Below are 27,087 nucleotides of genomic sequence, written 5' to 3' on the forward strand. Positions count from 1 at the left end.
TTTCAAAGTCAAACGTGGAGATCAGAATACTATCCAGAGCGCTCAAGGAAGAGGGCTTTGAGTAACATCTTGAATTTCGGGAAGGAGGCGGTCGTTCTGATATGTGGGGGGATGGCGTTCCATATCTTGGGAGCATTGCCCGCAAAGGATTTGCTGGATGTTTTGTGTTTCTGGGATTTGCAGAGGAATGAGTAGGAGCGTGTTGGAGCTTCTGAGGTTCCTTGACTGACCGGCCTTTTTGAGCTTGTTGGCCAGATATTCTGGTTTGCCTGTATGCAGGGCTTTGTGAGTGAGTCTAGGCATCATCTCACCTAGACACCAATGCATATAAAATGTCCTTTCTTTGAGTTGGTCTTCTTAAATCGAAAAGAGAAATAGACAGGAACTAATGGAACAATGAACCTCCAGAGACAGAGGTGTTGCAGCGAGGTTTGGAGCCCTGCATGATCTTGGAGATCCCCATATACAAATCAAAAAGCTGCCCCAGAAACACTCCAAAATATGGGAAGATTGAATGTTGGTAAATAAAGTAGAAATGGATAGGGGCAGAATGCAAACAGTATATGTACAAAACATTAACGAAATAAGCTGGCACAAAAGTAGTTTGCTTGAAATTGTAGATAAAAATACTGTTGTATTGAACATCTTGTATTAATAATGCACTCTAATGTAACTGATGTAATTTGAATGCCTTTCAACCTTGAGAAATGGCAGTAAAGTGTTCATAAAAAGGTCAAATTATGTGACATCGATTAAAAAGGGACATAGATTCTGCAAAATGCAAAGGTTTCTTACGAAAAAAGCTTTTCCCTTCAACAAATCCTACTGAAAGTGTCAGCAGAAAACAAGCCTACTTGTGCACAATTCTCCTAATAAAACCTTTGGCTCTCATTTTGAATAACCCAGTTAAGATTTAAACCTAGTCTTCAGTTTTATTTGTACTCTCTGTCGATATTATGACATCTAGAAGCTCGTTTTCAAGATACAGCCTGGCAGAATAGTATTTTACATTTAATATGTTTAACAAACGTCCCGCTAAGAGAAAAGCAAATGTGTGTGCCTTTCTCTGTACCGTGAGTGCCATATTTAAATAACTGCATATTTTAGAACACTTCCTGTGGTGTAACATGAATCTGCACGAATAAAGAAGCCAAGTATTTTCATGACATCAAATGAATCGTTATTACAATTACAACATGTTTGAATTCCATCTAAATATGTCAGAATTAATCCAATGGGGCAGACAGTATCCATTGGTCAGTTCATCAGTTGGAGCTATTAATACTGTCTGGTCAAAATGTACCTCTTTAGTACAATTTTAAAACTTAAATATAGCAATCAAAATATAAATAGTGCCCAGTTAAACTTTGAAAAGTGTCTGCCAAAGCTCCAAACCACCTCTGGAATATCTGCGTTAGTGTTGTTTTACCAATTTAAAATAGAAACACATTTTTTGTTTTGTTTAAATCAGCAAATTGTGCAGCAGAAAGTGGGATATTTCTTGTAGGGTTTTATATTCATACGTGTAGGAGCATTAACATGATAATAAAATAACCTGTAGTTTAAATGAAGACATTACGTTGAGGGAAATGTGCTTATCTGAACATTAGTAAATGTATGCCTCAAATTCAAAATGCTTGCAGCCATCTTTCAGCACACAGTCATCTTTTAATTTCTGTCTCACTGCACACAGACAATTCGTGCACCAGTAATCTTGTAAAGGATGGCTCGAGATTAATGTCGCTTTCCCAGGTACAGACTGATGATTCTACGGAATGAGGTTTGGGGGTACAGTGCTTCACATCCCAGCACAGTTTGCCCCTTTGCATCCTGGTAAATGCAGTAAACAGTTCATGTTTACTTCAAAATTAGCTGGAGTTTTTCACCAAAGTTGGTGCAGACAGTGCTGTATATCTCTATACACATGTTTCTGGGTTAAGCCCTTCATCAGTAGAGAGCGGCAGTATTAGAAAGCAAAGAAAAATTTTCTTGGGTTGCTAGAAATGCTGCCAAGTTCCTCTCAGATCACAGTATCATTTTTGCATTTTAAAAGAAGCCCAATTCCATGGGTGCTGGGCTTACTCTTTCTTGACTTTTAGAAGGAGTCTCTATGTTGGTCTGACGTCTGATTTATGAATCTGTCTTAATTCGTTAGAGCTGAACTATATTTGGTTCTGCTATTCTATAATTTGCATTTGATTCTGATCATCATGCAATAGTTTAACAGATAACCTCCTAATCATATAATTTTGCTTTCCATAATGATCAGAATCTTCATGGTTTTATTTTAAATTAGTGTCTCGTTTTCATTGTAAAGTGTAATGTAGTTTACAGTTTGCTTCGAACTTTTAGTCAACCAGGTCCAGTCGAGGAGCAACAAACTCCTTGGTGGATTAACATCGCTATTTTGGCCCTGCTTATAATCCTCGTCATAATTCTGGCACTCCAGTTAACTGGACATCATGCAAAATGCAGCAGCTTCCCCTGGACTCAGAAAATCTCCCTCCGCTATAGCTTAGGCAAACTGCTTTCCATGCAGACTTAATCTCACTGCATCTAGACAACGGCATAACACAGGCCCCCCCGAGGTGCGGGGGGCCCTAAGCTCCAGGGGGCCCTCTCAGCACACTACTCTGGTCAGAGAGCCCCTAAAGTCTGGAAGGGTTCCCTCCACATGCCTTGCAGGTGTGCCCCCTCAAGTTTTGTTACGCCAGTGCATCTAGAGATCGATCAGTCAGGAGATTTGCAATCCAGCTCTGGAGCACGGCTCCTACAGACATGAATTTAAGTGGTAAGATTTTTTCTAAATTGAGGGGGAAAAAATCCCATATCTAAACGTTCTCCGTTGGATCTGGTCTCTGTAGCACAAAGGTACAATTAGTCCTCCTGCAATCCCCATATGATGGCCATACCCCTCACCCCTTACTCTCTTCATCCCAGTGATTGCTTAGTACCTTCTTAGCTTCTCTCAGTATTCAGAGGGTAAAAGAAGAAACAGATAAAACAGAGGGCTGCTGTTGTGGTGCTAAAGTACTCTGAGGTTATCCCTTTCCCATAATACAGTGTGCTTTCCCCAACACGGGATTTAAAATGGAACGCGGACCATAAGCATTTAGAAACACTAGAGTAAAATAGAACTCATTTTTTGTGGGTATCCTTTCTAAGTACCTTAAATGTCAGGGAAACTTCAACCCATTAGAAGGCTGGTGAAGAAGCAAAGCGATGAAATTATAATTTTTTTAAATACCATAAATTGTTGATCTTTGTTTTCAAGTACCAGAAGTGGAATGTTCGAGGGCCCTTAAGGAACTCACCATAAGTCAAGAGTGCCCTTTATTCAGGATCTGAAAATATCTTGCTTGCCAGGTTTCAAAAGGTTTGCATAAAGGATGACTCAGGTAGACGACCAGTAGGACTAGGGAAGACAAGGCTGGGGTAAAAGAGAGGTGGTTTCTAAAACATTTTTTTGTCTTTCCATTAGGAAGGACCAGAGGCGGAATTTTCTATGCCAATGCCCCTTTGCTGGATATGCCGCTCTTTCATTGGACGCCTGGAGTCTGCTATTCCCAAGGTGATGTGATACTACACAGTCACTGCAGATCATGTGCCTGATGCATTCACAAAAAGAATATTGCTCCACTTTTGTTTTTCTTACCCATTGAGTATCTTGCTGTGGAATAAATCTTCATGTGAGAACACTAACTGGAAAAAATAATATTGTTTCCCTGATGAAAACAACTCTCCAAAGTTCTAGCATGTCCCTTCCTAGCTACATAATTCCTACTTTAAGAATATTTCCAATACCAAAATTTGGGCATAGTATGTCCATCCTCTCAGACAACATTTCAATTAGAACACTGTTATTGATGGAAACACCTCTCATTGAAAACCTCTGTCTGTCCTGTGCATCTGAAGTGCTCCCTCTTTGATTTGATCTTCTAATCCCACAGGCTGCTCTTGCCAAGTCAGCCTCACAGCTCTGCCTACTGCTGCCAGCAAAAGTTGCCGGAGTGTGCCAATGCACGGTGGAGAAGTACACCATTATAATTATCGACTTCATTCTGGGGAAACTGGGACCTCGGCTCATCTGTGGACTTGTGGACATGTGTGCTATGGAAGAAACCAGCAGCCCAGGTCAGACTGCGTCATTTTAAAATATCGAATAGCATTGCAATCTAATGACCCTCATATGTCTACTCAGGTGTTTCGCTGTTAGTATATAGTACAAAAGAATGGCTCCATGCTAGATTTCCAATGTCTTTTCTTGCAGTGAAGAGGCCCCGTGATTGGCTTCCACTGGCATTCCCTGCAGTGGAGTAGGTCCAGTGTGGTAGTACACTGATTTATCTCAAAGATGATGGTCCACTCGCTTGGTGTGCACTCTTTTTTCTTCTTTTTTATGTAGGGTTTCTGGTTGTCAGTTAAAACTGATAAAACACCTCCAAAGGGAATATTTCCTTCTCATGCTTGGATTCTCTAATAATATTGAGGTCATGTGCTTGGATTGAACAGTATAAAAGTTGCATCATAAATTGCCCCAATCAGTCTGAAACTCTGGTATTATTCGGTGTGCATTCCATTCCATCATTATTTGCCTCATATCTTCTGGTACAGAGAAGCTCCAATCTTAAACAAATCAATCTGTGAAATAAGGACGTGAGTTGTATGTCACCAATTAAGCACAGTCCGGACATATATCTGGCGTTTCTGATTTTTCCATTCAGAGGGAAAGTCGCCCAGGAAGGACTGCCCTTTTACAGCAAGAACAAGACTGGTTTGCTTGTGAATGGTCAGAATCTCTAATGGTAGAGATAAGCTACACAAAATTGAAAGAAGGGCAACCAGAGCAATAACCAGTGGTCCAGACTGAGTCAAGCATTGCCATCCAGTCATTCATGCTGCCTAAACACTAATATACGAGACAATATTTACCATCAGAATTGGAGTCAGTGGGTTAAGTTAAGAGCTTGCTCTTTTATTTCAACTAAAAGGAGATAGCCTTTCTTGATTTTATTTTTCAATGGCAGTGTCCTAGCTCTAATACTCTATTATTTAAGTTTAACTGCAGTAGACTACATCCGATATTGCAAGCCTGTGTTTGGTGATACAGGTTTGTTCTAATATTCAAATGAATACATTTAGTTCTGTCATTCACATATAAACCCTCCAATATTTGAAGTTAAATGAATTACTGTGAGGGGATTTCTATCCATTAACTTGTGCTACTCTGATGCGCCTATGAGCTTGATTCATTGTTTAGGTCTAGCCCAATTTCCATTTCAATTCAGCTCTGAGAGTCTAGCTTATAACATTTTCACTAAGTCAATGTTTTATTTTAACTGGATCCAGTTAACTTAAATAATTTCAAATCACTTAATTGCTATTGTAGATCAATTGCAAGCTTTTACCTACAATACTGGAACTAATCCATATTTTATTTGATTGCATCTGCTAGCACAAGTAAAGTAGTTAACATGGCAAACTTTATTTTAATTACATTAAGTCAGCCTCTGTATCATTAATCTAAAAGAACAGAGTTACCACTGAGGTTTTCCAATGAGCAACACCAAGTCGGCTACAGGAGATTGTCTGCAGCTAACCTATATTCTACCTGTTGTACAGGCCAACCAAAATAGTATAGTATACCCTTATTTGCATCAATTAGTCTGAAATAAACTAGTTTATTATGATTTGAGGATACCTTTTGATTTTATAGCTCAGACACACCTAGTTCAAAATCACTGCAGAACTAATCTTTGATTATTTGATTGTCAACAGTGCAACTGTAATATTGTACTTAACTTGTGTGATATTTTACTTCAGTAGCAAAGGGATAGCTTGTATCTTGCTGTTAAGATTTGCATTATTCAACTACAAAGTTCCAGGTCATATGTTGGACATTAAGCGGGGAGTTTGTGAAGCCCTTTTCAAAAGAGATGAATAAAGAATCCACAAGAGATATTTAGTAAGAAACATTGATTTTCTGTCGAACATGCAGACCCATTGAAAATGTCAGAGCGAGAAGTGGAGACAAACACATACACTTGCAAGAAATTGTTTTTGATGTACTAGTTTGGCTGATGAAAAAAAAGTATGGCAAAAAACGAGCTATTATTAAGAATCATGGGTTTTAAATAAAATGTGATTAAAAAGGTCATTCAAGGGAAGGCAACCAAGATGGCAGTCAAACTAGTCGTTACTAGGTGGCCCTCACGAGTCAAATGCAAAAGCATTGAAATGATTACATCAAGCTGCAGTTCCACTAGTCGTTACTAGGTGTCCCTCACGAGTCAAATGCAAAAGCATTTGACTTGAGGGACACCTAGCAACGACTAGTTGAACTGCAGCTTGGTGTAATAATTTAAATGCTTTTGCATTGGACTCATGAGGGACACCTAGTAACGACTAGTTGAACTGCAGCTCTTTGTAGAATTATTTTGATATTGGATACTATAATATTAACTGCCCACTGCTAATCTTGTCCCATAATGCTTTGCAGGACCTTTGCTCGGGATTGTATTTTTGCCATAACTGTACTTGGGGTGGTCTTAAGAGGATGGGCCCACCACTGAATCGTTCAGCATGATATGCTCTTTGTGTTCAAGGCATCTGCTTGGTCCTCCCCTAGGTTAGGTGGGACCCCAAAATCATCACCTCTTGCCTGATATTTTCAAAGTTCACTTATGTGAATTGGTTATATGCTTTTTAGCATGTAAAGTTGCTTTATCTAAGCATTTTTCCTGAATTCCATCTTATAAATGGAATGCATAGTTAACAAATCTACGCAAACTAGCCATGTTTGTCAAAATGGCAGCCTGCTAATCACTGCGTCGGCTGCGGTGGTGCTAGAGGCCAGGGAAAGCTGCTCGGAGGCACCTAAGCCACAAGGAGGGGCGTGTTGTGACTGCGTGGGGCAGCAAACGCAGCCTTGTGCTTGTCAGGGCTGTGGTGAGTGGGCTAACACATACATGCCTCCCACACCACCAAGCCATCGTCCTAGCCCACCCTCCAGTCATCCATGGGCCTTGGCTATGCAGCTTCTGCCCCACAGACACCACCCTCCACACTCATGGAATGTAAACTGTGAAGCCCCTTAAAAGAGAGGATCCCAGGCCTGACAAGCCAAAGACCTGGCCCTGGCGACAATTGACAAATCATTTCCCAAGGGGAATAGTGCTAGCCTAAATACATTAGGAAATCTGTTTAAGTGCTTGGCATCATATCCTGCTATGGAGGAGGTCCCCATCTTATGCTTTAGTTTTAGAGCTTTGCTTGTGGTTTGTTGTAATTAGTTTTTGGCTGACAGATGCTTCAAGGGTAGAAGTACGAGGAGGGGGAAAATTGGGTTGGTTGGGGGTAATGTTAGTTAACATTTGTACAGTTGCACCTTCCACAGGTTACAGAAACCACAACCGTACGCACTGCTTCATCAATCACAGTCCCACACAGACCAAACCACCGCTATAACACCAGAACCTCAACACATATCCCCTGCCCTAGTTTCATACTGTCAGATTCACAGCACCCCATGAGAGACTTTAAGAATATGTCTTGGAATGTGAATGACACGCTAGACTGCATTAAACGATCTGCCATACTTCGCTATGCTAACGATTGCAGCCTGCTGTTCTCCTGCTGCAAGAAACCCACCTGGTGGGTGAGCAATGCCCTTTCCTTCAACAATATGAGTATGGCAGAGTTTATCACTCTGGGTTTTCTCAAGGAACCCGCGGTGTAGCTAATCTACTCCTTAGAGCCATTCCCCTTGAAGTGACAAATACATACACAGACTCCTATTGCAGATGGATTGTGGGTAAAGAGTCCGCTTGAAGTTAAGCAAAACATACTTTTTATCAGTTTATGTACCAAAGCAGATTCTCTCTCGTACGTTGACATATGGGACATCTAACCTAATGAAACTCCCGGTGGATACTACGATCATAGTGGGGGATTTCAACACTGTCCCTAGTCCAAAGATGACTCAACTGGCTCCCCAGGGATGGGATGCCGATCCAGATTCCACAAACTCACACCTCAGCTGCCCACAAGACAATGGGTGGCCAGGAAGCCCACAATCAGAGAATGAGCACAGGGAAAGAAAAACTCAAGCAAATTACGACCTTAGAGGCCTAAATCATCGCCTTTGAGCGTCAAGCTTTGAAAAAGACATCAGTTGATCTTGCCCACTGACTAGTGGTAGTGAGAGCCTCAGTGAGACCAATCTCACTGGAGGAGGCTCGGCAATATTGGAGGGAATCAATGCAACGGGTGTATGAACATGGTGCTAAATCAGGAAAGCTCCTCTATCAGCTGGTCACCAGAGAGGTTGCTTCCAGAGTTGTACCCTGGCCTATGGATGCCAAAGGTTGGATTAAGGTTCGCACTTCGAACATAGTGCAAAGTATTTGCTGACCACTACCGGGACTGATATGAACCCAGACCAAGGCCCCCACGAGAAGTGGCACACCCATTGCTGGCTGAGATCCAGCTTCCCTCGATCCCCCAGCATATTGCTCGAGAACTTGACCAGCCAATCACAGTCAACAAAATAGAAGTAGTGCTATCAGATATGTCCCCAAGCAAAACACTGGGCCTGGATGGGTTCTCCGTCGAGTAATATCAGAAATCCTGCAATACGTCCCCCCGCCTGCTTGCCCTGTAAACTGAAGCAGCAGCAAGGGTGCCTCCACCCTCAGCTCGACACAACCACAATTGTGGTTATCCAGATAACTGCTCAACCATTGGACAGATGCCTCTCACATAGACCCATTTCCCTTAACAATTCTGAGATGAAGGTGTTTGCCATGGTCATGGCCACCTGGGCTGCGATAGACTTTGTCCCTTTTCATCCACCCCAAACAATGTGGCTTCATGCCTGCTTGCAGCACCCAACACTGCATTAATAAAGTCCAAATGGCCCTCTCCTAAAAGTATTGCCTTCCCCATCCCTCTGTCCTGCTCCTAATAGACTATGAGAAGGCCTTTGACATGATTGATTGGTCTTTCCTGAGCAGTGTCCTAGAATGAGCCAGGCTAGGGGTTTACTCTAGCAAGCACTCCAAGCTTTTATACTCGCAACCATCTCCACAAGTTCAAATAAATGGTTCACTCTCCTCCCCATTCTCTATGCGCAGAGGCACCTGGCAAGGCTGCCCTCTCTCCCTTCTCCTTTTCACCCTAGCAATTGAACCCCAGGCACGGCTCATATGCTGAGACGCCCAAATGCAGGGGTGATCGTGAGATGATGGCCCGAGGATAGACTTGTGCAATACACAGACAATGTTTTGCTCTTTCTAACTACAGACCTCAGGCCCTCGTTGTCTGGAACTACTTGACATATATGAGGATGCCACGGTATGAGAGTGAATAAAACAAAATTCTGCTGGTCCCGATCAGAGATGACTCGAGTGTCTGCTTCTAGCATTCCACAATCCCAATACATCGCTTAACCTTCCAATATTTTTCTTTGCTCCCAGAGCTCACAATGAGCCTCAATTTGACACCTCACCTAAATGAAAAAAGATCTTCAGAAACAGGCGCGCTTCCCACTCCAGGACCTGGATCAGGTGGCCCTCTTCAAAATGATGATACAGCCTTGCATCCTCTGCATATTACATTTTCCTCTCTCAATATCTAGCCAGCGGTTTAAAAACCTTATTTCCACCATCTGTGGGTAGCCGGCCCCAGATTGCTTTTCTTTTCTGTTTGCAGTCCCCACATGACGGAGGACTGGGAAAGGGGGACATGCAATTTTACTTTATGGCCTCACAGGGGATCGTTATTATGGACTGGCTCAATCAGGAATGGGACCACCCAGCCTACCGCGCAGAGCTGGCCGTGCTGGGACTAGTTAAAATAATGGGAATTTATGTGAAGCCCCAATTCCTCAATCCTTCCCAGAGATCCACTCAGGTGAACTTCCTGAACTGGAATGTGGCACTCAACCTCATGGGTTGGGATCGCAGGCTGACGTAGCTACACCACATTGCAAGATTGGAGGAGTTCACAAAATGTGACAAGAAAGGACTCGCCCAATTTGGAGTCACCAGGTCGAGCAACCACATACAGAAGTTCCAAGAGACTCAAAAGCAGTATCAACTTCCCCATAACCAGTTCCATAAATACCTACATGTATAACATGCACTTACAGCTAACATCCACCCGCACTACAGACATTGCTTACTTTAACCCTCTCAAGGCCAAGCTACTGCCCGGTCAGCTCACAAGGGCACCATTTCACAAGTTTACCAATCCCTGATCATCAACACCTCGGACCAGTTCTCCAGATTAAAACAGAGGTGGGCTGCGTGGGTCGGCGACCTGGAATAAACAGAAAGGAGGGAGGCTAGGATGCCCCCCCAGGAACTTGCTATCTCTATGCACTTCAGGGTGATCCAGTGTAATTATCCTCACCTAATCTATTTGGACTCACTCTCCCGCCCCCTCCAGCTTCAATGAGCTGGTACGATTCTCCAAGCTAACTGTTCCATTGTTCCTCTCTGGACGCATGTGGTCTGGTCCTGTCCTGTGATTGTCCGGTACTGCCAATGAAAAACTCATTACAACTCCTCTTGTTATCACTTACAAACAAGAAATACCCACATGCCACACACAAACAGCATCCAGGCAGGCAATACAATGTCAATCCTGCAAATTAATACCAAGTTGTGCATGCGGGATGGGAAACTTTTTCAGTAAATGTAATTAACTCATGGAAAACACTTAGCAAATTTGACTAACTTTTTCGGTGGAAAGTAACACAATGCCATTAATTAGGTCAAAATTGATATTGAAAGAAACTGGACTAGGGACATATATCATCGTTCATAGACTCATTGAGCATTTATTTAGTTATTTAGTAGTAGATGTATTTTGACAGAAAAATGCTGTAATTGGTAAAAGTTGCAGGGAACATAGAGCCCAAACACTGGAACAACCACCTGGCCACTTCATGTCAGGACAGTCAAAGGTTTCTGACTTTCATAACCTCCTGCACAAATGTTGTCTAAAAATGAGAACCGTGAAACCCCATCCGGACCATCCTTAAAACTAGCTAAGAGTGCCCCAAGCCACGATAATTGTGAATTAAAATGAAATACGGAAGTCCCTTATGGTAGCTTTAGGAATCACATTTTCTGAAGTAATACAATTAATAACTGATTTCCCACCAGATGTAAGGATCGCTGCTACAGCATGAACCATCCCCACCGGCTATCAGGCCAGCACCTAACGCGCCACAGGAATAACATGGAGGTAAGGATTATCTTTCTGGATAGAAGGTATTTCTTTCACGATTGTTGCGAATGTTGCCTTAGCCCTCCCAGATAAGACAGCAGTCGTGTTATATTTGCACTCCCCGTCTGTGCCAACTGCCTGTTCAGCCCATCGAATAGGGGATTTTGAACAGCATCTTTCCAGCAGTGCTTCAGCAGGAAAGAAACTGTCTTATCAAAGCAGCCATCCTGAGTAAGATCAGTCAATTCTGCGGTCAATCTTCAGCTGCTAGGTATTTCTCTGATCGATCCATTTGCAACAATGGATAACAACCAATGCCCTCAGGTTGTGAAATGACGAGAATTCCCTAGGGATGCTGTTCACATGGACTGGTCCATATTCACAAAACTCTACAAATAGGCAAGATTACCAACAACTTGCAGAAGTTAGTAATGGCCCAATTCTGTCCAAGACGTTTGTTTTCTGGACACTTATATAAACTCCAGCCACAGATTTCTGGACCTTCCTCATCTTCTGAAAATAGGAGAATGATTCTGTAATCTCCATTAGCTCAACACGGGATTCTAGTTCCTGAAAAACAGTATATACTTCTCTGGGCTTGTCAAAGATGAATACTTGCGTTAGTGTGCACAAGGTGAGGCTCTTGAGCATAAACTTGAATTGCCTCCTTTAATGAAGTCTTAATATTCACGACTAATTGGAAGGACTCCGATATGTCATGGAATCCTGTAAGCACTGCTGACTGGCCTGGAGGCAGTTTCCCCTTGAAAAAGTAGACAGATAAGACACTCCTACTGGCTTTTTCATTTATAGCCCATGGGATCTTGTTCAATTGACCTAACTGGGAAATGTTTCTTTTTCAGTGCGTAGCAGAGTGTGCATAATGGCAGATGCTTCTTAGCGATATCGCATGAATGGCCCCAAATTCCTTAAAAATCCTTGACTTCAGCTCGCATAAGCACTGCACGGTACAGAAAGCTACTCCTTTTGTGTCAATTCCCATCCTGCCTGATTTGTTTCTGCAGCAGCTAGAATCCCGCAGCCCAGAAGGGGCATTGCTTGATCCTCTGCCGAAAGGCCTCTGTGGTAGCATGCCTGGGTCCAGGTTGGTCCCAGGAGATGGCAGAACCAATTGGGATGATCCTCTGGTTCAGCTCTGGGCCATTCTGTCTGTTGCCGTGGGGTCAGGCTGGCGAAGGAGGCTGGGCTGCTCTACACTATGGGTAGTGGGTGGCAGGTGTGTGCCCTGTGATTGAGGCAAAGGACCTCGGGTGTTGGCTCACTGGGATCGCCTTGGCTGCACGGGGGCCCTTGGTAGGAGACGTGCCTGCCCTGCATTGGTGGAAGGGGAGATGGATCCTGCCGGGCACATTCAGAACTGCGTTTTCTTGTGGATCTGCTGACCAGGCCCTGCTGGTGAGTTGGCGTCAAAGGTTTGACTTTTCATATAAGAGAGACAACTTCTCAAATGTCCACCTGTCCAGGCTGCTTGTGCCACCTGGATAGGCTAGCCTGGCAAGCCATTTTGAGACTTAGACCGTGTGAGCTGTGGAGGACTTGCAGATTCTATTGGGGCATCCTGTTCCCTGCCCCCTTTGGCTGGAGGATGGCTGCGATTGCAACCTGTGCTACGGTATGCCTGCTTGTGGCCGTGACCACCTTACCATCATGACCAGGTCACAGAGACCCAATGATAACTAAATGTGAACATTTTTCCAAACTTCTTCCACTTAATTCTAGATCCACAGCATCACCCTCCGCACCGGATATCAGTCTTAATGGAGTATCACACGGAAGTTATCCTTTCAGGCAAAAGGCACCACCAGACAGGTCCAGGAAACAAAAATAGGTGAGGTTGGAAGTGACATTGCCCTTCTCCAAAATGCATAAGGAATATTGTTGATCAAGTATCAGGGGCAGAGGGGTGAATATCAGCTTTAGAAGATGAGGCATAGGACCTCTGCTTCACCATATAAAAACTGAAAACTACGAACTTGAAGCTTTATGCGAGTGAGGGGGCATGAAGGAGATTTCAGCGCAACGATCTTAGGTTTGTCCGTTTTCTGGAGGAAGCGAAGGGGGAAGAACTGGTCTAGTTCCTTGAGCACAGGCTGAACGCCAAACTCCCAGGGGTCCAGTTTTCTCCCTGCTTTCACATTAAGAGGCTCATAGAGCCTTAACCACGAGTCCACCACCTGGGGCAACACTGCACATCTTAATCGCCCACTTCTTCCATCAGAGACCACAACCTGGTCCTCCAGACAGAAACTACCCGTACATGCTCCCAGTTTTTTCAAAGAGCTGCAATCCATGATCTCAAATGTTTTTTGGGAGGGTCCGGCCCAAAAGGTTTCATTCACAAAGTATCACAGACTTACGGTCCCAGGATCACATCAGGTTGCATGAAACCCTCATGGGACAATTAGCATTGCTTAAGGTTCAGTAGTTCTACGTCCTTCAGTTCTGACATTCCCTTTCATATCACCCACTTGAAGCAAATCTGGTCACAGACAGATTGAGTGAGGACGATGACTGGCCCGGACAAAAATGGCACAGTGGAAGCAGGCTATATTATCTGACTTGCGTTTGATACAATTCAAATACCATCCCAGGTATTATTATCCACCAGCAAGGCTATGGCCTGTGGGTAGAGCACGCAAATCCAACTGCAGTAGCCGAAAGGAGATTTTCTTTACATGATATAGACCTGCCTTGTTGTGGCATTTACTGGCACAAATATGTTCAGTCCTAGATAACATTACTGGATGTGACATAGACCTGGATTCCACCGGGGGTATTGCGCAATTGGGGTGGCATGCGCGCTATGCGTGTTCCTTTGTTGCTAATGGATTACTTAACACTAATAGAGAAGTGGTGCTCTATTGGCGAAGTGCAGAGCGACCCTCACCCGCCAGTTAAGCAAATGGACCAGGGGGGGCATGGAATTCAGGCAGAAACTCGGAAATTGGTCTACAAAGCCTGTGGCACCTTGCGAAAACATGCAAAAATATAGGGCAGTATGTTACTCTCCTTGTACGATGTTACCACTATTATGGTCAACACGAGTCTATTCTCACATGTAACAATGTATGCAATCTGCTGATTGAGGTGCAGTCTGCTTTTAATGAGGTTCATTTTTTTGGGTTCCTCGGTCTTCATCAATAAATTAATCTTCTAGTCTTTTAACTGGGATCTCATGTTTCCTCGGCTTCACAACCTAAATGTCTCAATGACCCTCTGATTCTATTGGGATCAAATAGCTACCTTTAGGAAGTTTGATCATGTTTTCATTATATCTGTCCTCACCCAGGCTACAAGGTGGTGGACGCTACTAATGGCTGGAGTGTTTTCTAGTGCATATTAGCAGTCTACACTACGACAGGGATTCATCGTCAAAGATTTCAGTCTTCCAAGCAGAGCCAAGGTAGAATTGATGCGTCTTCAGAGGAATGCACCCACTGCCTACATATGCCGAGAATTTACTAGGTCTACCTTGCCTGCATTATAAAAGCATTACACATTCAGAGCTTCTTATTTCAGAAAGTTCCTAATGCAAAATGGTAGGTTTTGTTATGATGGTAGTATGAAAGTGCTACTTCAGGAGAAAACACTTTTCAGTATCCACTCGGGACGTGGCACACAAAAGCCTGCATCATAAGCTAGGAAGTAGGGACCTACCACTGCTTTAATTGCAATAGCAGTTTGGTTTTTCGCAATTTGGAGTCATTACAACAAATTGAAAACCGAGCTTGATCCAGTAATGTAGCCAAATCCAAGAAAACAGGTGTTGCAACAGTGCCCTAGTCTTTAATGCAAGGAAAATAGAAGCCCCGTTGCCTTGTCAGGTACACGTTAAGGGGTGTTGTGTGCTCTGCATCCACTGATCCATTTCCCCTACAATGTGAGTGTGAAGACACTTAGGGCCATATGTATCAAGCTAATTAGCATTCGCAAAGGCCTTTGCGAATGCTGATTAGCAAAATGGTATGTATGAAACAATTTCGCAGCAAAATAAGGAATCGCAATATTTGCTATTCCTTATTTTGCGATTGCACTTAAGGAATCACAAATTTTGCGATTCCTTAAATGCAATGTATCAAAGAAAAAATATTCAAAAAACGCCCATAAGGATTCGCAAATTACCACCAACTTCTAGTTGGTGGTAAGTTGCGAATTCTTTTAAAAAAGCTTTTTTCAGAAAAAAACGTGCCATATGACGCTCATACATGCCCTTAGGGCATGTATGTGCGCCATATGCCCCCAAATGTCATTTTCAGGGGTGCAGCAGGGTGTTCTTGAGACACCCCTGCACCCTTGAAAAAATTCCTAATTTGCGATTAGCAAATTGCTAATTGCAAATTGCCCCTTCATTCCTATGGGCCTCCTGGCCCATAGAAATGAATGAGTAATTTGCGATTAGCAATTTGCTAATCGCAAATTAGGAATGGTAAGGAATCGCTATAAAAAAGCGATTTTGTACATACATACCGTTTTGCGAATTCTAAATAGCGATTCCTTAAAAATCGCTATTTGGAATTCGCAAAACGGTATGATGATACATATGGCCCTAATCATCTAACATCTTTTCACTCACAAACCATCCTCTTGACTCTACCTGCTTAAGGGATCATTCAAATAGTAAGAAGAGGAGCAAAGGAGTCCGATATAACGGACCCCAATTCTGCAAGCTTTACCTCCAATGGAAAATAGTAATCTACTGATGAAAATTCACGAATAGGTCAGGAGCATATCCTCCTACTCCCAGAATATGTCAAAACTCAACTAGGTCTGTGTGCACATCTAATAAGGAGAAAGCAATTGGTGCCAATGTTCTATATGACCATGCAACCCATTCATTGCATTCTTCAATATAACATCCGCACATCCAGAAAATACTAGACTAATTTGCATAAACCAGTGGAATGATATTTCCTAATCCTAGGGTAGAAGCTAGAATAGCAATCTTCCCAGACACAGAAGGTATTCAGACATTTGTGCTAGTTCTCACACATTTTTAAGCTCTTCTAATCGCCTTTACACCATTTTCATCACTAGTAGTTGGCGTGGAAATAAGGTGGGAAGTCAAACTGAAGTAGCCTTGTGTGTACTGAAACTCGTGTTTTTTTAGGACTCCCCTACCAGACAGTGCAAGCTGCCTTGATGAGAAAAACCTAATGCGAGCTTGCAGTGGGGCACACTCCCCACCCACTGCTTCCATCAGTTTGCTTTGTCACTTTGATTTACTTGCTTCTTATTCATTGGCTTGCCTTTCTCTTCGTGTGTTTCTCCCTCAATTGTAGTATAGCCACCTTACGAACCCTTTGATTGGCTGACTTATATCCTTCCACTGCTCATAGTTGGGTAACTACCTTTTTTCACTCAGCAATCCAAGCAAGTGCATGTGTTTTCTAGCTCTCCCTCGTGTAATGCTTCATCCCTCAAATACCCACCCCCTCACTGTATTTCTCACTATCCCGTTCAGCTTCTCTGTAAAAGCAATACAACAGGAATCTTTTTGCTAGTGTATGGCGGAAGAGCAGACTTTAAGGGTTTCTTTTTGTTTTATTTTCTGCATTCCACATAATGTATGAAAGCAATATCTTTTGGACAAAAAGGCTCTTGTGAACTCTTAGGGTTTTCTATTGGAGGCCAATTAATCTGCTCCCTTGGCTACTACAGAGGATCAAATGACAGAATACTGTGGATAGTAAAAATAGGCCTTTGAAAGCATTTCCCTTTACATTTTCACACTTCCTTATTCTTTTAAAAATTATGTTCAGAGTTTCCGGAGTGAAAAGTCCTTGAAACATAAACCACGCCCTTTACAAAGAATGAGAATATTGAATTCAATGTACAGTTTTGAGATACCATAAAATAGGCGTTTGCTTTTTCTCCAGTATTTTGAAACTTTTTTCTGTAACTTTTTTTTAAACACTTTAAATAGAATATTGACACTCATAAAAGTTTGGCACTTGCACTATAGAGGCAAGACATTTCGGATTTGAAGAGCTTGTTTAAGATTCAATGCTTCCTGAGAGGTATAATGCTTGAATTAACCTGCTCTGGGCTTGGTCAAATATTGTGCAATCTGGATTTGTATTCAACAGTGAAGTGTGATAAGAATGCCTGTAAAACATTGTGATTTTACTCCACTTGCAAGAATAAATACGCTACAAAATTGAGCACATATGTAAAGAATTCTTCCTAGCAGATAGGCCGCCTGAGGAACATGTTTGTTTCCAGGTAGTCTTTGTGTGCAGGGCGTGTCCTAGGTTCACACTGGTGTGTTTTGTCTTTCCCAGACGTTCATTTGATTCCAGTGCCTGGAAGGGATCTCAGATGTGAAACCTGCCTGGCTGTCACTGCTCTTCTGAAATCATCATTCCAACAAAATATCACAGGGCTGCAAATGGAACAGGCCCTCACCAAAGCCTGCATCAGCCACAATTTGGACTGGCACGAGGTGCGTGTCCACCCTTACACCATGACCTCATTGCGTGCACCTGTCATCTGCTCTGAAGCCTGGCCAGCAGGTGTCACTGTAAAGATAACGGTCTCCCCTGCCAGAAACCCCACAAGCAGCCTTGGTCAGGAGGTGACTCAGATGTTCTTGCACATTACCCTTCATAGCATAGCATTTATTTATAAAACGTCAAGTTCACACATTGTGACATCTTGCCATTAAATAGCAGATTACTGCTACTTCAGCAGCACTACAGGTTATGACCAGCAGTAAGTGGCTCTTATTCCTCAGCCGGGTTGCGTGACGGAACCGCGCATGCAGGTTCCACGCGGTCTTAACCACCCAAGTCTGACCCACGCATATGCCTTTACAAGGAAATATGCGTTGTAAAGGCATGTATGGCAAGACATACCCGTGGTTGCGACTTGCCAGGTAAGTGTTACACCCTAACCCCTGCCCCCTTTCCTGAGACCTAAAACTATTCACTCCCTCCTGAAAACCAATCACCCCGAGCCCTAAAAACTTCCCTTCCCCCAAGCCCTAAAAACGACACCGCCCTCCCCAGAAGCCCAAAAAACTACCCACACCCCAAGCCCTAAAAACTACCCACCCCGCCTTAAGCCCTAAAAGCTTCCCTGACCCCCAAGCCCTCAAAACTACCCCGACCCCCTCGAGCCCTAAAAACGACCCCAGCCCTAACTACCCTGACCCCTAAAAACTACCTGACCCCCAGCCCTAAACACTACCCCACCCTCCTCATAAGCCCTAATAGCTTATGACCGACCCCCTGCCCTAAAAGCTTCCCCAAGCCCTAAACACTGCCTCAACCACCGCCCCCCCCCTCCCGAACCATTAAACCTACCCCGGCCCACCCTGAGCCCTAAAAACTACCTCCACCCCAGCCCTAAAAACGTCCTCAACACCCCCAGCCCTGAAAACTACCCGCCCCCAAAACCCACCCCAGCCCCATTTACCTCACTGCATCCTCTCCTGATCCTTCCTGCCTCTGCCCTTTCCAGCAGCTAGACCTAGACCGCACAATGCCTTAACTTCACATATCATGGTTCAGGCATATGCATGGTTAAGGCAAGCGTGGTAGAGTTTGCGTTGTTGCGACACAAGTGGCTCTGCTCGCATTGTTCCGACCGTTTTCCCTGAGCTGTGCTGTTAGTCTACTTGCAGTCTTAGTCCTAGCTAACAGGCGTCACTGTATGAGGAACAGAGTCAATCCCAGAAGTGGGTAGCAGGTGTCACTGCTAAAGTAGTGCTTCATTAGCCCTCCGCAGGTGCAGTGTTTTATTTAGCTGTGATTCCAGCCCTGGGCAGCAGGTGTAAGTAGAAAAACAGTAACTGGGTTCGCCGCCAGTGTCTGTTTTAGTTCCCTCCCAGCAGGTGTTAATTACACATCACCTTTGAAGTAAGTCATGTTTTTCTACTGTCTTTTATTTATTTTCAGTGTCAGCAGTTCATACCGCACCACCAACAGGAACTCTTTGCTGTTCTTAGTAAACAGTGGGACCACAAGACCCCCTGCCAGGTACGACAGTCTTTCTTTTCCACCACTAAAACTGGAATAACTTACAGACACAAACCTAGGGCTACCACCAAAGCATGAATAAAATAAATCACTGAAAACAAAAATAATGGCTATTTTACCTAGTGTTGCTACTTCTGGGACCATAGCTAGTCTCATGCACCTAAACAGGCGCACATGCTATGCATTTATGATAGGGATATGTCAGCATTAATAGGATATGTGTCAAAGACTGGCACAGTTGAAATTCATCCTCATTCCTACATTCAGCCCGAGGCCGAGTTACCTACTAAGGTTTGACCATAAGTGGGTCGACATTTTGGGAGCTTTGCAAGGTTTCTGAGTAGTAGGTGTGGTCACATGACCTGGGCGGCCGTAAACGGTGCAGAAGAGAATTTATTCTGAATCCTGCTGCCTAGATTGCTATGATGATTTTGCCAGGCGTCCCTCTCTGTGAATAACCATTTATTTTTAAACTAAAGGATCTTTATTGGGTTGCAATTTATGCAGCATTTGGAGAACCATGGTAGGTCTGTGCAGTCACAGAACCCTAGTGGTCTACCTACTTCGGGCGTCTTAACAGGCACTAGCGGGGATTGCTACACTCACTGGGTCTGCTGCCTTGGTGACTGCCGTGGGCTACCAACTTTAGTGCTCTTCACAGGCATTAAAGGAAAGGGTTGCTGATTCGGACTGTGTTGCATTGGCAGGGGTTATTTTAGCCCATATATCCCACCAACACCTGGGCACCATTTTGCATACCATTTCTGCTAAGGCTTCTGATGATTGCATCTGGGTATCACATGTCAATTGCCCGTCCTTCTTGTATGCGATTGCTGATATGCTCATTGCATGAGTCCACTTTTGAATTATCCCTCCACAATCATGGGTACCACCTTTATGGTATTTGTGGTCAGTTTGCCTTGGTGTTTGTCCTGCTAACTGTCGAACCCACGCTTGGGCTCCTCTTGCATACCATACGGATTCGGTCTGTGTGACTTGCATATATCTGGGCCTCCTCCATCCCCCATGAACCGCTCCAATCTTCACCAGGGTACTATGTGTTTGTCACTACCTATTGGTCTATTCCATGCATTTGGGTACCCTGTGGACTACTGCATATGTGCCTTAGCTACGTTACCAGCTATAGCTCCTTAGTGTTTGTACTTCATTTCTACTCTTCACTAAGTAGCAATTATTATCCATACTGGGTAGAGTCACCTCTAGGTTCACGGCCAGCCCTTTCGATTTATGTATCCGCTGCAGACTGGCCTTCAAAGACATCATGAGATTCAGAGGCCAGTTGGGCCAGGAGAGTCGGGCACATGTCAGGCTGATGCCTCTGAAAGTCCCGCTGAGCAGTCTGATGTGACGGGGGGTCGCGACCCCACCAGATATAAACTAGTCATCACACCTCTAAGGGCAAATCCTAGTGAATAGTCGGTTTGTGAAAGGGGCAAATTTGCTGATCTTTTCTGGGTTTTACTCTTCAGGAGATCGGGGTCTGTGCCACAGTGGAAGAAGACCAGACAAGGCTGCAAGGCTGTGACCTTGGACCAGCATACTGGTGCCTGAGCATGGCCAACGCCATTGAGTGCAAGGTAAGAAGTGGCATGACGAGAAAAAGAAGCTTCTAACCCAGAATTCTTCTGGAAGCCGTTCTTCTTGGGGAAGTCCTACCGTACAAGTTCAGAGAATCTGTAGGGGAACAAGAGGGGCTGCAGATTCTGCAGGCTTGGAGGAGCCTGTGTGCCTGGAAAACCTGTGAGCCAGGCGGAGGCTGGCAGTGAGAATATGCTCTTGGGACAGACTGTATGCATACAGAGGTACGAGTTACACATGAAAAGGACACACCTGAGGAGCTCTGTGAGCTACAAAGCCTGCCCTCCATTGAGACAGAGAGCATCGGGAGTCACGGTCTGTGGGCCTAGTGAGGCTGGTCAGTGTGTCTTTGTGGGGGAGCTTATGCACTTGGTGAAATAAACACTAGGAATTCTTAACTCTTCCTAATCTACTTGCCCGAACAATCTCTCCGACCAGTATAAGTCCCTAAACCATCATTTTTGTCACATTTCAGACAGTGGACCATTGCAAGTTTCATGTGTGGGGATAACAGCGCTTACTTCCTTGGAGGATGAAGAAGAAGTGATCGAGATTCAGCCTTCGAGCGTCTGAATCAGAAAACTGAAAATCGACTAGCTTAAACAATCCCCTTGCTAATGTCTGCTTCAAAATTTTAATTGCAAAAGATTTGCTTGTAATGACTTAAGTGTTTTTTGCCTGGTGCAGGAGTTGAGGCCCTGTTGAAAAATAAATGCAGGCCTGCAGACCTGCTGCAGGTAGTCAGTGAACAAACAAAAAAAATAATGAATAGTTACTAAATGTTTTTAACAGTAACAATATTTAAAAAAAGCATAATCCTGGCTAATTAAGCAAATGGGAAATTTAGCTTTAAAATTGGAAAAACTGAGTGAGCTGACAATATGATTTTTTTGCATTGTACCATACGCACCAACACTCTTCTCTGCCTTCAAATGATTGTTATTTTCATATAGGTTCTTCTGCCATAAGCAGACCACTTTGCATTATGTGATAAACCTGTTTGGGAATGTTCTTTTCTTCAACCATCCCCGAGAAGCAAAAGTATAGTAAGCATATCGGACAATTAACCCTTTTAAAATTACCAAAATAAAAATGCATCTGCTTATAATCAGCACTCATCTGTGCCCTCACTTGGATTTTATAGGTTGGCAACAGTTTTACGAAAACCATACGCGACAGACAAACAGACACACACAGACAGACACAGACACACACAGACAGACACAGACACACACAGACACACACACACACACAGGTACACACACACACATAGAGGTACACACACACACAAACACACGGGTGACAATTATCAGACACCAATCACGAAATCACCTACTCAAAGATCAATTCAACTCACAAACACACAGCACCCTGTCATATTGAAAAGGAGTCGTTCTAATTTTACAAAAAAAGTTACAAAATAAAAGGAAAATACACTTTAAAAAGGTATTAACTGTAAAAAAATATTTACTATCTTCACAACAAGCATCTCCTGTTAATATTCAAATTCAGCTGTTAATTGTGAATCTCACATTGCGGTTGGTGCCAGAGAAAAGTGGAAAACTCACAGGCACAAATGATACACCGGAAAAGGAAATTGGAGACTTCCTCCTAGTCTCCCTGCCTGTGCAGCAGAGAATGCTTCTTTCAGGCTTTCTTTGAAGCCCGACAAATGCCAGGTCTGACAGAAAGGCTACTAAGTGACTAGAGACAGCCCAAGTTGGAGGGATGTCGAACACAATATGACAAGAAGACTGCGCGAGGCGCAAAGAATAGTATGGTGGCAGAAATGTCAGCTCGCACTTGCTGGAGAAGAACTGTAAATGATGAAAAGCTCAACTTGGTGGTAGAGTGAGGCTAAACTGTTTGTACACAGAATTCTCAGATTGGTGCCAGATGTGTTATTTCCAAGTGGGGTAGATTGTACATTTCCAAAACATTTAAGCTGTTGGGGCTGTGGAATCTCAACGGTATAGAACGTCCTGGGATTTTATATAGGTCAATGTTTCCGGTATGCCAGATTGCAATTTCGTGATGAGGAAACATCCCAGCCCGGGTTTAAACAGAATCTTGAAAACGTTGTAAGGAACAAGGATGTCACAGTAGAGAGAGAAAGCTCAGTTCCAGAACTTCAGAGAGGAGGACAGGTAATTTGTGGCATGTCCTGTGTAGCGTCATTCTCAGTCAACCATATTTCACACTGTTGACCAAGGAAGGCTTTTAGGTGGGTGAAGAATACGCCGTTAGGGTTGTAGCCAAAGTTAACCATATAAAACTCAGACCCAGTAGAGGGCCTTTGAGAGGATTGTCTCATCAAGTCAATGGTTGTGCTCATGCCCCTTGCTGGTTAGTTTCATTATCTTCTCGTCTCTTCCAAATCTGGAAATGAAAAATAAAATAAATAATTATACCCTGAATCATATGTGAAGTTTGTAATAGGCTCCAAGAGCGCATAAAATGTATACTGAAAAACAGCACATTTATTTGGGAGACTGACAGGGGGCAGAAACAAGAATATAAAAAGCAGTAGAACGTCCAGACCGGTCTCTGGGACTCACCTGTATGTATGCTTCTGACAGTGTGATCATCTGCGGCAGGATGTCAGTCACTTGCAGGTCCTGAAGTTCATACCACTTGCCTGTCCCCTATAAAAAAAAAATTTAAAAAAAGAGAACAGATGAGAGACTGTCATCATTTGTGGTACCACTGAAAAAGCTGCAAAGGAGTGGGGTCGTGAGAGGAGTTATCAGTGAGAAACAAAATCAGAGCAAGTGTTTTCCATTTGGATTACAGGGCAATGAGTAGCACTGAAAACAGAGGCATAGTTGTTACAGAAATAAATTAAAATGTACAGGAAGAGGCAAAGGGACCTTCTTATAGCAATGCAAGCATTTAGCATCACTGGGCACCTACGCTGATCTGCAGAGATTACAACACTTGATGAGAGGAGGTTATTTGGCATTCCATACTAATCAATGGCGCCTTTCCGAGGAACTCACCAATAGTGCTGGGGAGCTCTACCTGCTTGATAATTCGATCACTGAACTCTGAGCAGGAGTAAACTTTTTGGGTGTGGGTGTTCGGTTTGCATTACTTCTCAACAATGGCTTCTCAAAGCAGGTCTGATAGAAGGAAGACCAGGTTGCATACAGATCTAAAGCAAGGTAGGATTAGTTTCCATACTTCTTCATGCTTGCTAGCTTCATAAAGTATGGTATAGTCAAGTATACAGGGTCAACAGTATTACCATTAAGAGATCAGGCAATAAGAGAGGTACAAAGACAGTCCATATTCTACTTGTAGAATAATAGTATCCTTCCTAGACCAGTTATATAGTGTGTTTATCGAAAACGGTTCGTTTTCCTAAAGATGTATAGGAAAACACAATGTTTTGTTAAAATAACCCTCACCCAACAAAAGGTGGGTGAGGGTTACGCCCCATCCCGCAGCAGGGCGGGAAGAACCCGATGATGAAGCATGCCACCAAGGGACCTTTTGGTGGGTGAGGGTTATTTTTAATAAAACATTGTGTTTTCCTATACATCTTTAGGAAAACAAACAGTTTTCTATAAACACACTATAGAACTGGTCTAGGAAGGATACTATTATTCTACAAGTAGCGTGTGGACTTTCTTTGTTTTTTCATGATTTACAGAGGAGGGTGAGTCCACAACTTACTGAACCTCTTCACTCCCTCTCTTGTTTTTGTTTACTAATAAGAAAGGTACATGCATCATGGGCATGAAATCATCTGGTCTGCTGTCTTCTGCTGCAGCAGCGTTCACTTTTGACCCAATAATCTATCCCTCAACTTCCATGGTTCTACACAAATAGTCACCTCTCGCAGCCAATGCCCAATGCACCAGGTGCAGGTCTTGCAAGAGAGGACCTATCTTGCATGTGGTACAACGCAAAGACGATATATTGAACTGCACCAGTCTGACTCTCTGGAAACTTAACTAAGACATGACCTGGGAGCTTCCTCATGCTCAAGACAAGTACATACGTGATGCAGCACATGTATGCGGTAGGCTCCTTCATTGGGTTTCCCATCGTGCACTATGTTGGCAATCAGATCGTATGTGGTGTGTTTGTGCACAGCTTGTGCCTCGTCTGACAGGTATTCTCGCAGATCCACATTCCTACAGCAGAAATAAGAGATAAGGAAGAAATTAAAAAGGCATTAGAAGACAACCAGCCAGTAAAATGAAGGAAGATGTGAGAGGTACTAATTTAAGAGCAAAAGCACACAAGTTTGAAAATGAAGCTCACAGGTAAATAGAGGGCTGTGGGGTGATCTTGCGGATGGAGAAGTTGCAGCAAGTGATACAATATGGTGAGAGTGAAGACCAATACGAGTGGCACTTGGGAATGACACTGCTACTATTTGCAATTTTTACTACAGCTTTTAAACTATTAATCTAGTTGTTGATCAAAAAGGTCTTTTTTAGTCGGCACTGATTGACCAATAGCTATTATTTCACCAGGAGCTCCTACCACTAGTTGAAGACATCATCAATTTCTGTGTGGAATGTTACTGGGCAAGGAAGGAAAGTAGGAAATTAAGAATGTTAAATCGATACTGGAACTTTGTTTGCTTTGAAGAAACAATAGCTATGGAACGACTTCTCAAACAAGATTAGCATGAAACCTTTTTTGTTGTAGCTCAGCCGTCCAGATGGAGGAAAGCTCTGGTGACTTTGCAACACAGTTTTCAACAAACATAAATCTGACCAGTACAAATGAGAAGACAGACCAAGTACACATGAGAAATATAATAAGATATGAAACTGGTTTGATAAATCATATTAAAATAGTCAGATTGAAAATTCAGCCTCCCAATTATTTATTGCGGAGCGCAAGTTAACTTCTTAACCCCCTCTACAATATTAATAAGCACACTCGCTACTTCCCAGGTACGTCATTTCCTTTCAATCTGTGTGTAGGAATTCTGGAAAAACTCCAGAATTTCACAGTTTGATCAATCTTAAAGTACGCAGAACCTCCTGAAAGTAGAGTGGGCATTTTCTATTCTCAACGTTTATAAACAGGACAGTCTATGGCACCCCTCACACATGAAAGCTTGATTTCCCATTTGTGACAGTCTCCCCAGTCAAAGTTGAGAGGGAATGTCAAGGAACCAGTCAATCTCAGAAGGTGATGGTCAAAGATGGTCCATGTCACTGTTGCAGCCCACAATTGTTTGCTTTTTCAGAATGTTTCTGTGAGGGGGCAAGGAGGAGTGAGGGTTCTCGTTCTTCTGCTAACAGAAGTAAAACAAGGAAGTTGTGCTCTCATCGGTAAACCCTTACGCGAGTGCAGAAGGAGTAGTTTCTGTCCTGTAACTCCAGTTCTGTAGTGGGGGTATCTCTGTTATAGTCATAATCTAGTGAATAGTCCCGCCCATGTGCGAGGACCCCGGCAATCAAAAATAATCTCTTAAGTTGTCAGAAAATTGCAGAACTGCAAAGACACTTAAGAGAAAATTTAAAGACAAATAATGCAGCCTATATTCACAGGCTACACTGTCCAGTACTTCAACTAGAAAATTCCACCAAAAATCCACAAACAGCAAAGCCTGTCCAGATTTCCCTTGCTTCAACAGCAAACACCCTCGGAAATGATAGAGAGGAAGGCATGGACAGACAAGCCCCATAGGCTGCCATTATGTGGCTTAAATAGGATACTGTGCCTTTAAGAGAACTTTCCAGAACTTCTCCCAGTATCCCAGAATGCATAGCAGGTCCCTCTCACTTTCAGTTCTTTTTGAAGGCGTAACACGCCAGACCTGTTGCATTCCTTAAATGAACATCTCTCTCCACCGGGGAGGCGGGAGGGCGCTTATGACTATAACAGAGATACCCCCACTACAGAACTGGAGTTACAGGACAGAAACTACTCCTTCTGTAGTAGGGGATCTCTGTGTATAGTCAGAATCTAGTGAATAGAATGGCAAGCCCATCCCCACACCAAAGCGGCGGTGGAGAAAAGAGAATGAACACCACTATTGTGCGAACAGATTTCGCAGCGAAGCCTGCCCAACCTGAGCGTCTGCCCTGGCATCAGTGTCCAGGCAGTAATGCTTAGCAAAGGTATGAACCGACTTCCAAGTGGCCGCCTTGCAGATTTCTGCAATCGGAACATTACGGAGCAAGGCTGTCGTGGCAGCTTTGCCCCTGGTGGAATGAGCCTTAGGCTTACCTCCTAAGGTCTTATTAGCTTTTTGGTAACATAACTGTATGCAGGACACAAT

The 27,087-nt window shown here is 43.4% G+C and overlaps 2 protein-coding genes across 2 annotated transcripts in view; one reads left to right on the top strand and one right to left on the bottom strand.

The window, feature by feature from the left end:
- The window catches only part of LOC144792012 (pulmonary surfactant-associated protein B-like), a 93,136-nt gene extending 71,191 nt beyond the window's left edge, over positions 1 to 21,945 (top strand). Inside the window, exons 6-11 of the mRNA XM_078666874.1 lie at positions 3,482 to 3,571; positions 3,951 to 4,134; positions 17,538 to 17,698; positions 19,155 to 19,235; positions 20,726 to 20,833; positions 21,310 to 21,945. Coding sequence (XP_078523000.1) covers positions 3,482 to 3,571; positions 3,951 to 4,134; positions 17,538 to 17,698; positions 19,155 to 19,235; positions 20,726 to 20,833; positions 21,310 to 21,345 — 660 coding nt within the window. The 3' untranslated portion in view covers positions 21,346 to 21,945. The remainder of the gene's footprint in view (positions 1 to 3,481; positions 3,572 to 3,950; positions 4,135 to 17,537; positions 17,699 to 19,154; positions 19,236 to 20,725; positions 20,834 to 21,309) is intronic.
- Positions 21,946 to 22,283: 338 nt separating this feature from the next.
- USP39 (ubiquitin specific peptidase 39) overlaps positions 22,284 to 27,087 on the bottom strand; it is a 166,437-nt gene continuing 161,633 nt past the window's right edge. Inside the window, exons 11-13 of the mRNA XM_078666873.1 lie at positions 24,841 to 24,976; positions 23,393 to 23,479; positions 22,284 to 23,213 (exon numbers count right to left, since the gene is read on the bottom strand). Coding sequence (XP_078522999.1) covers positions 23,166 to 23,213; positions 23,393 to 23,479; positions 24,841 to 24,976 — 271 coding nt within the window. The 3' untranslated portion in view covers positions 22,284 to 23,165. The remainder of the gene's footprint in view (positions 23,214 to 23,392; positions 23,480 to 24,840; positions 24,977 to 27,087) is intronic.

This window comes from Lissotriton helveticus, chromosome 11 (assembly GCF_964261635.1).
Source record: "Lissotriton helveticus chromosome 11, aLisHel1.1, whole genome shotgun sequence".
Lineage (NCBI taxonomy): Eukaryota > Metazoa > Chordata > Amphibia > Caudata > Salamandridae > Lissotriton > Lissotriton helveticus.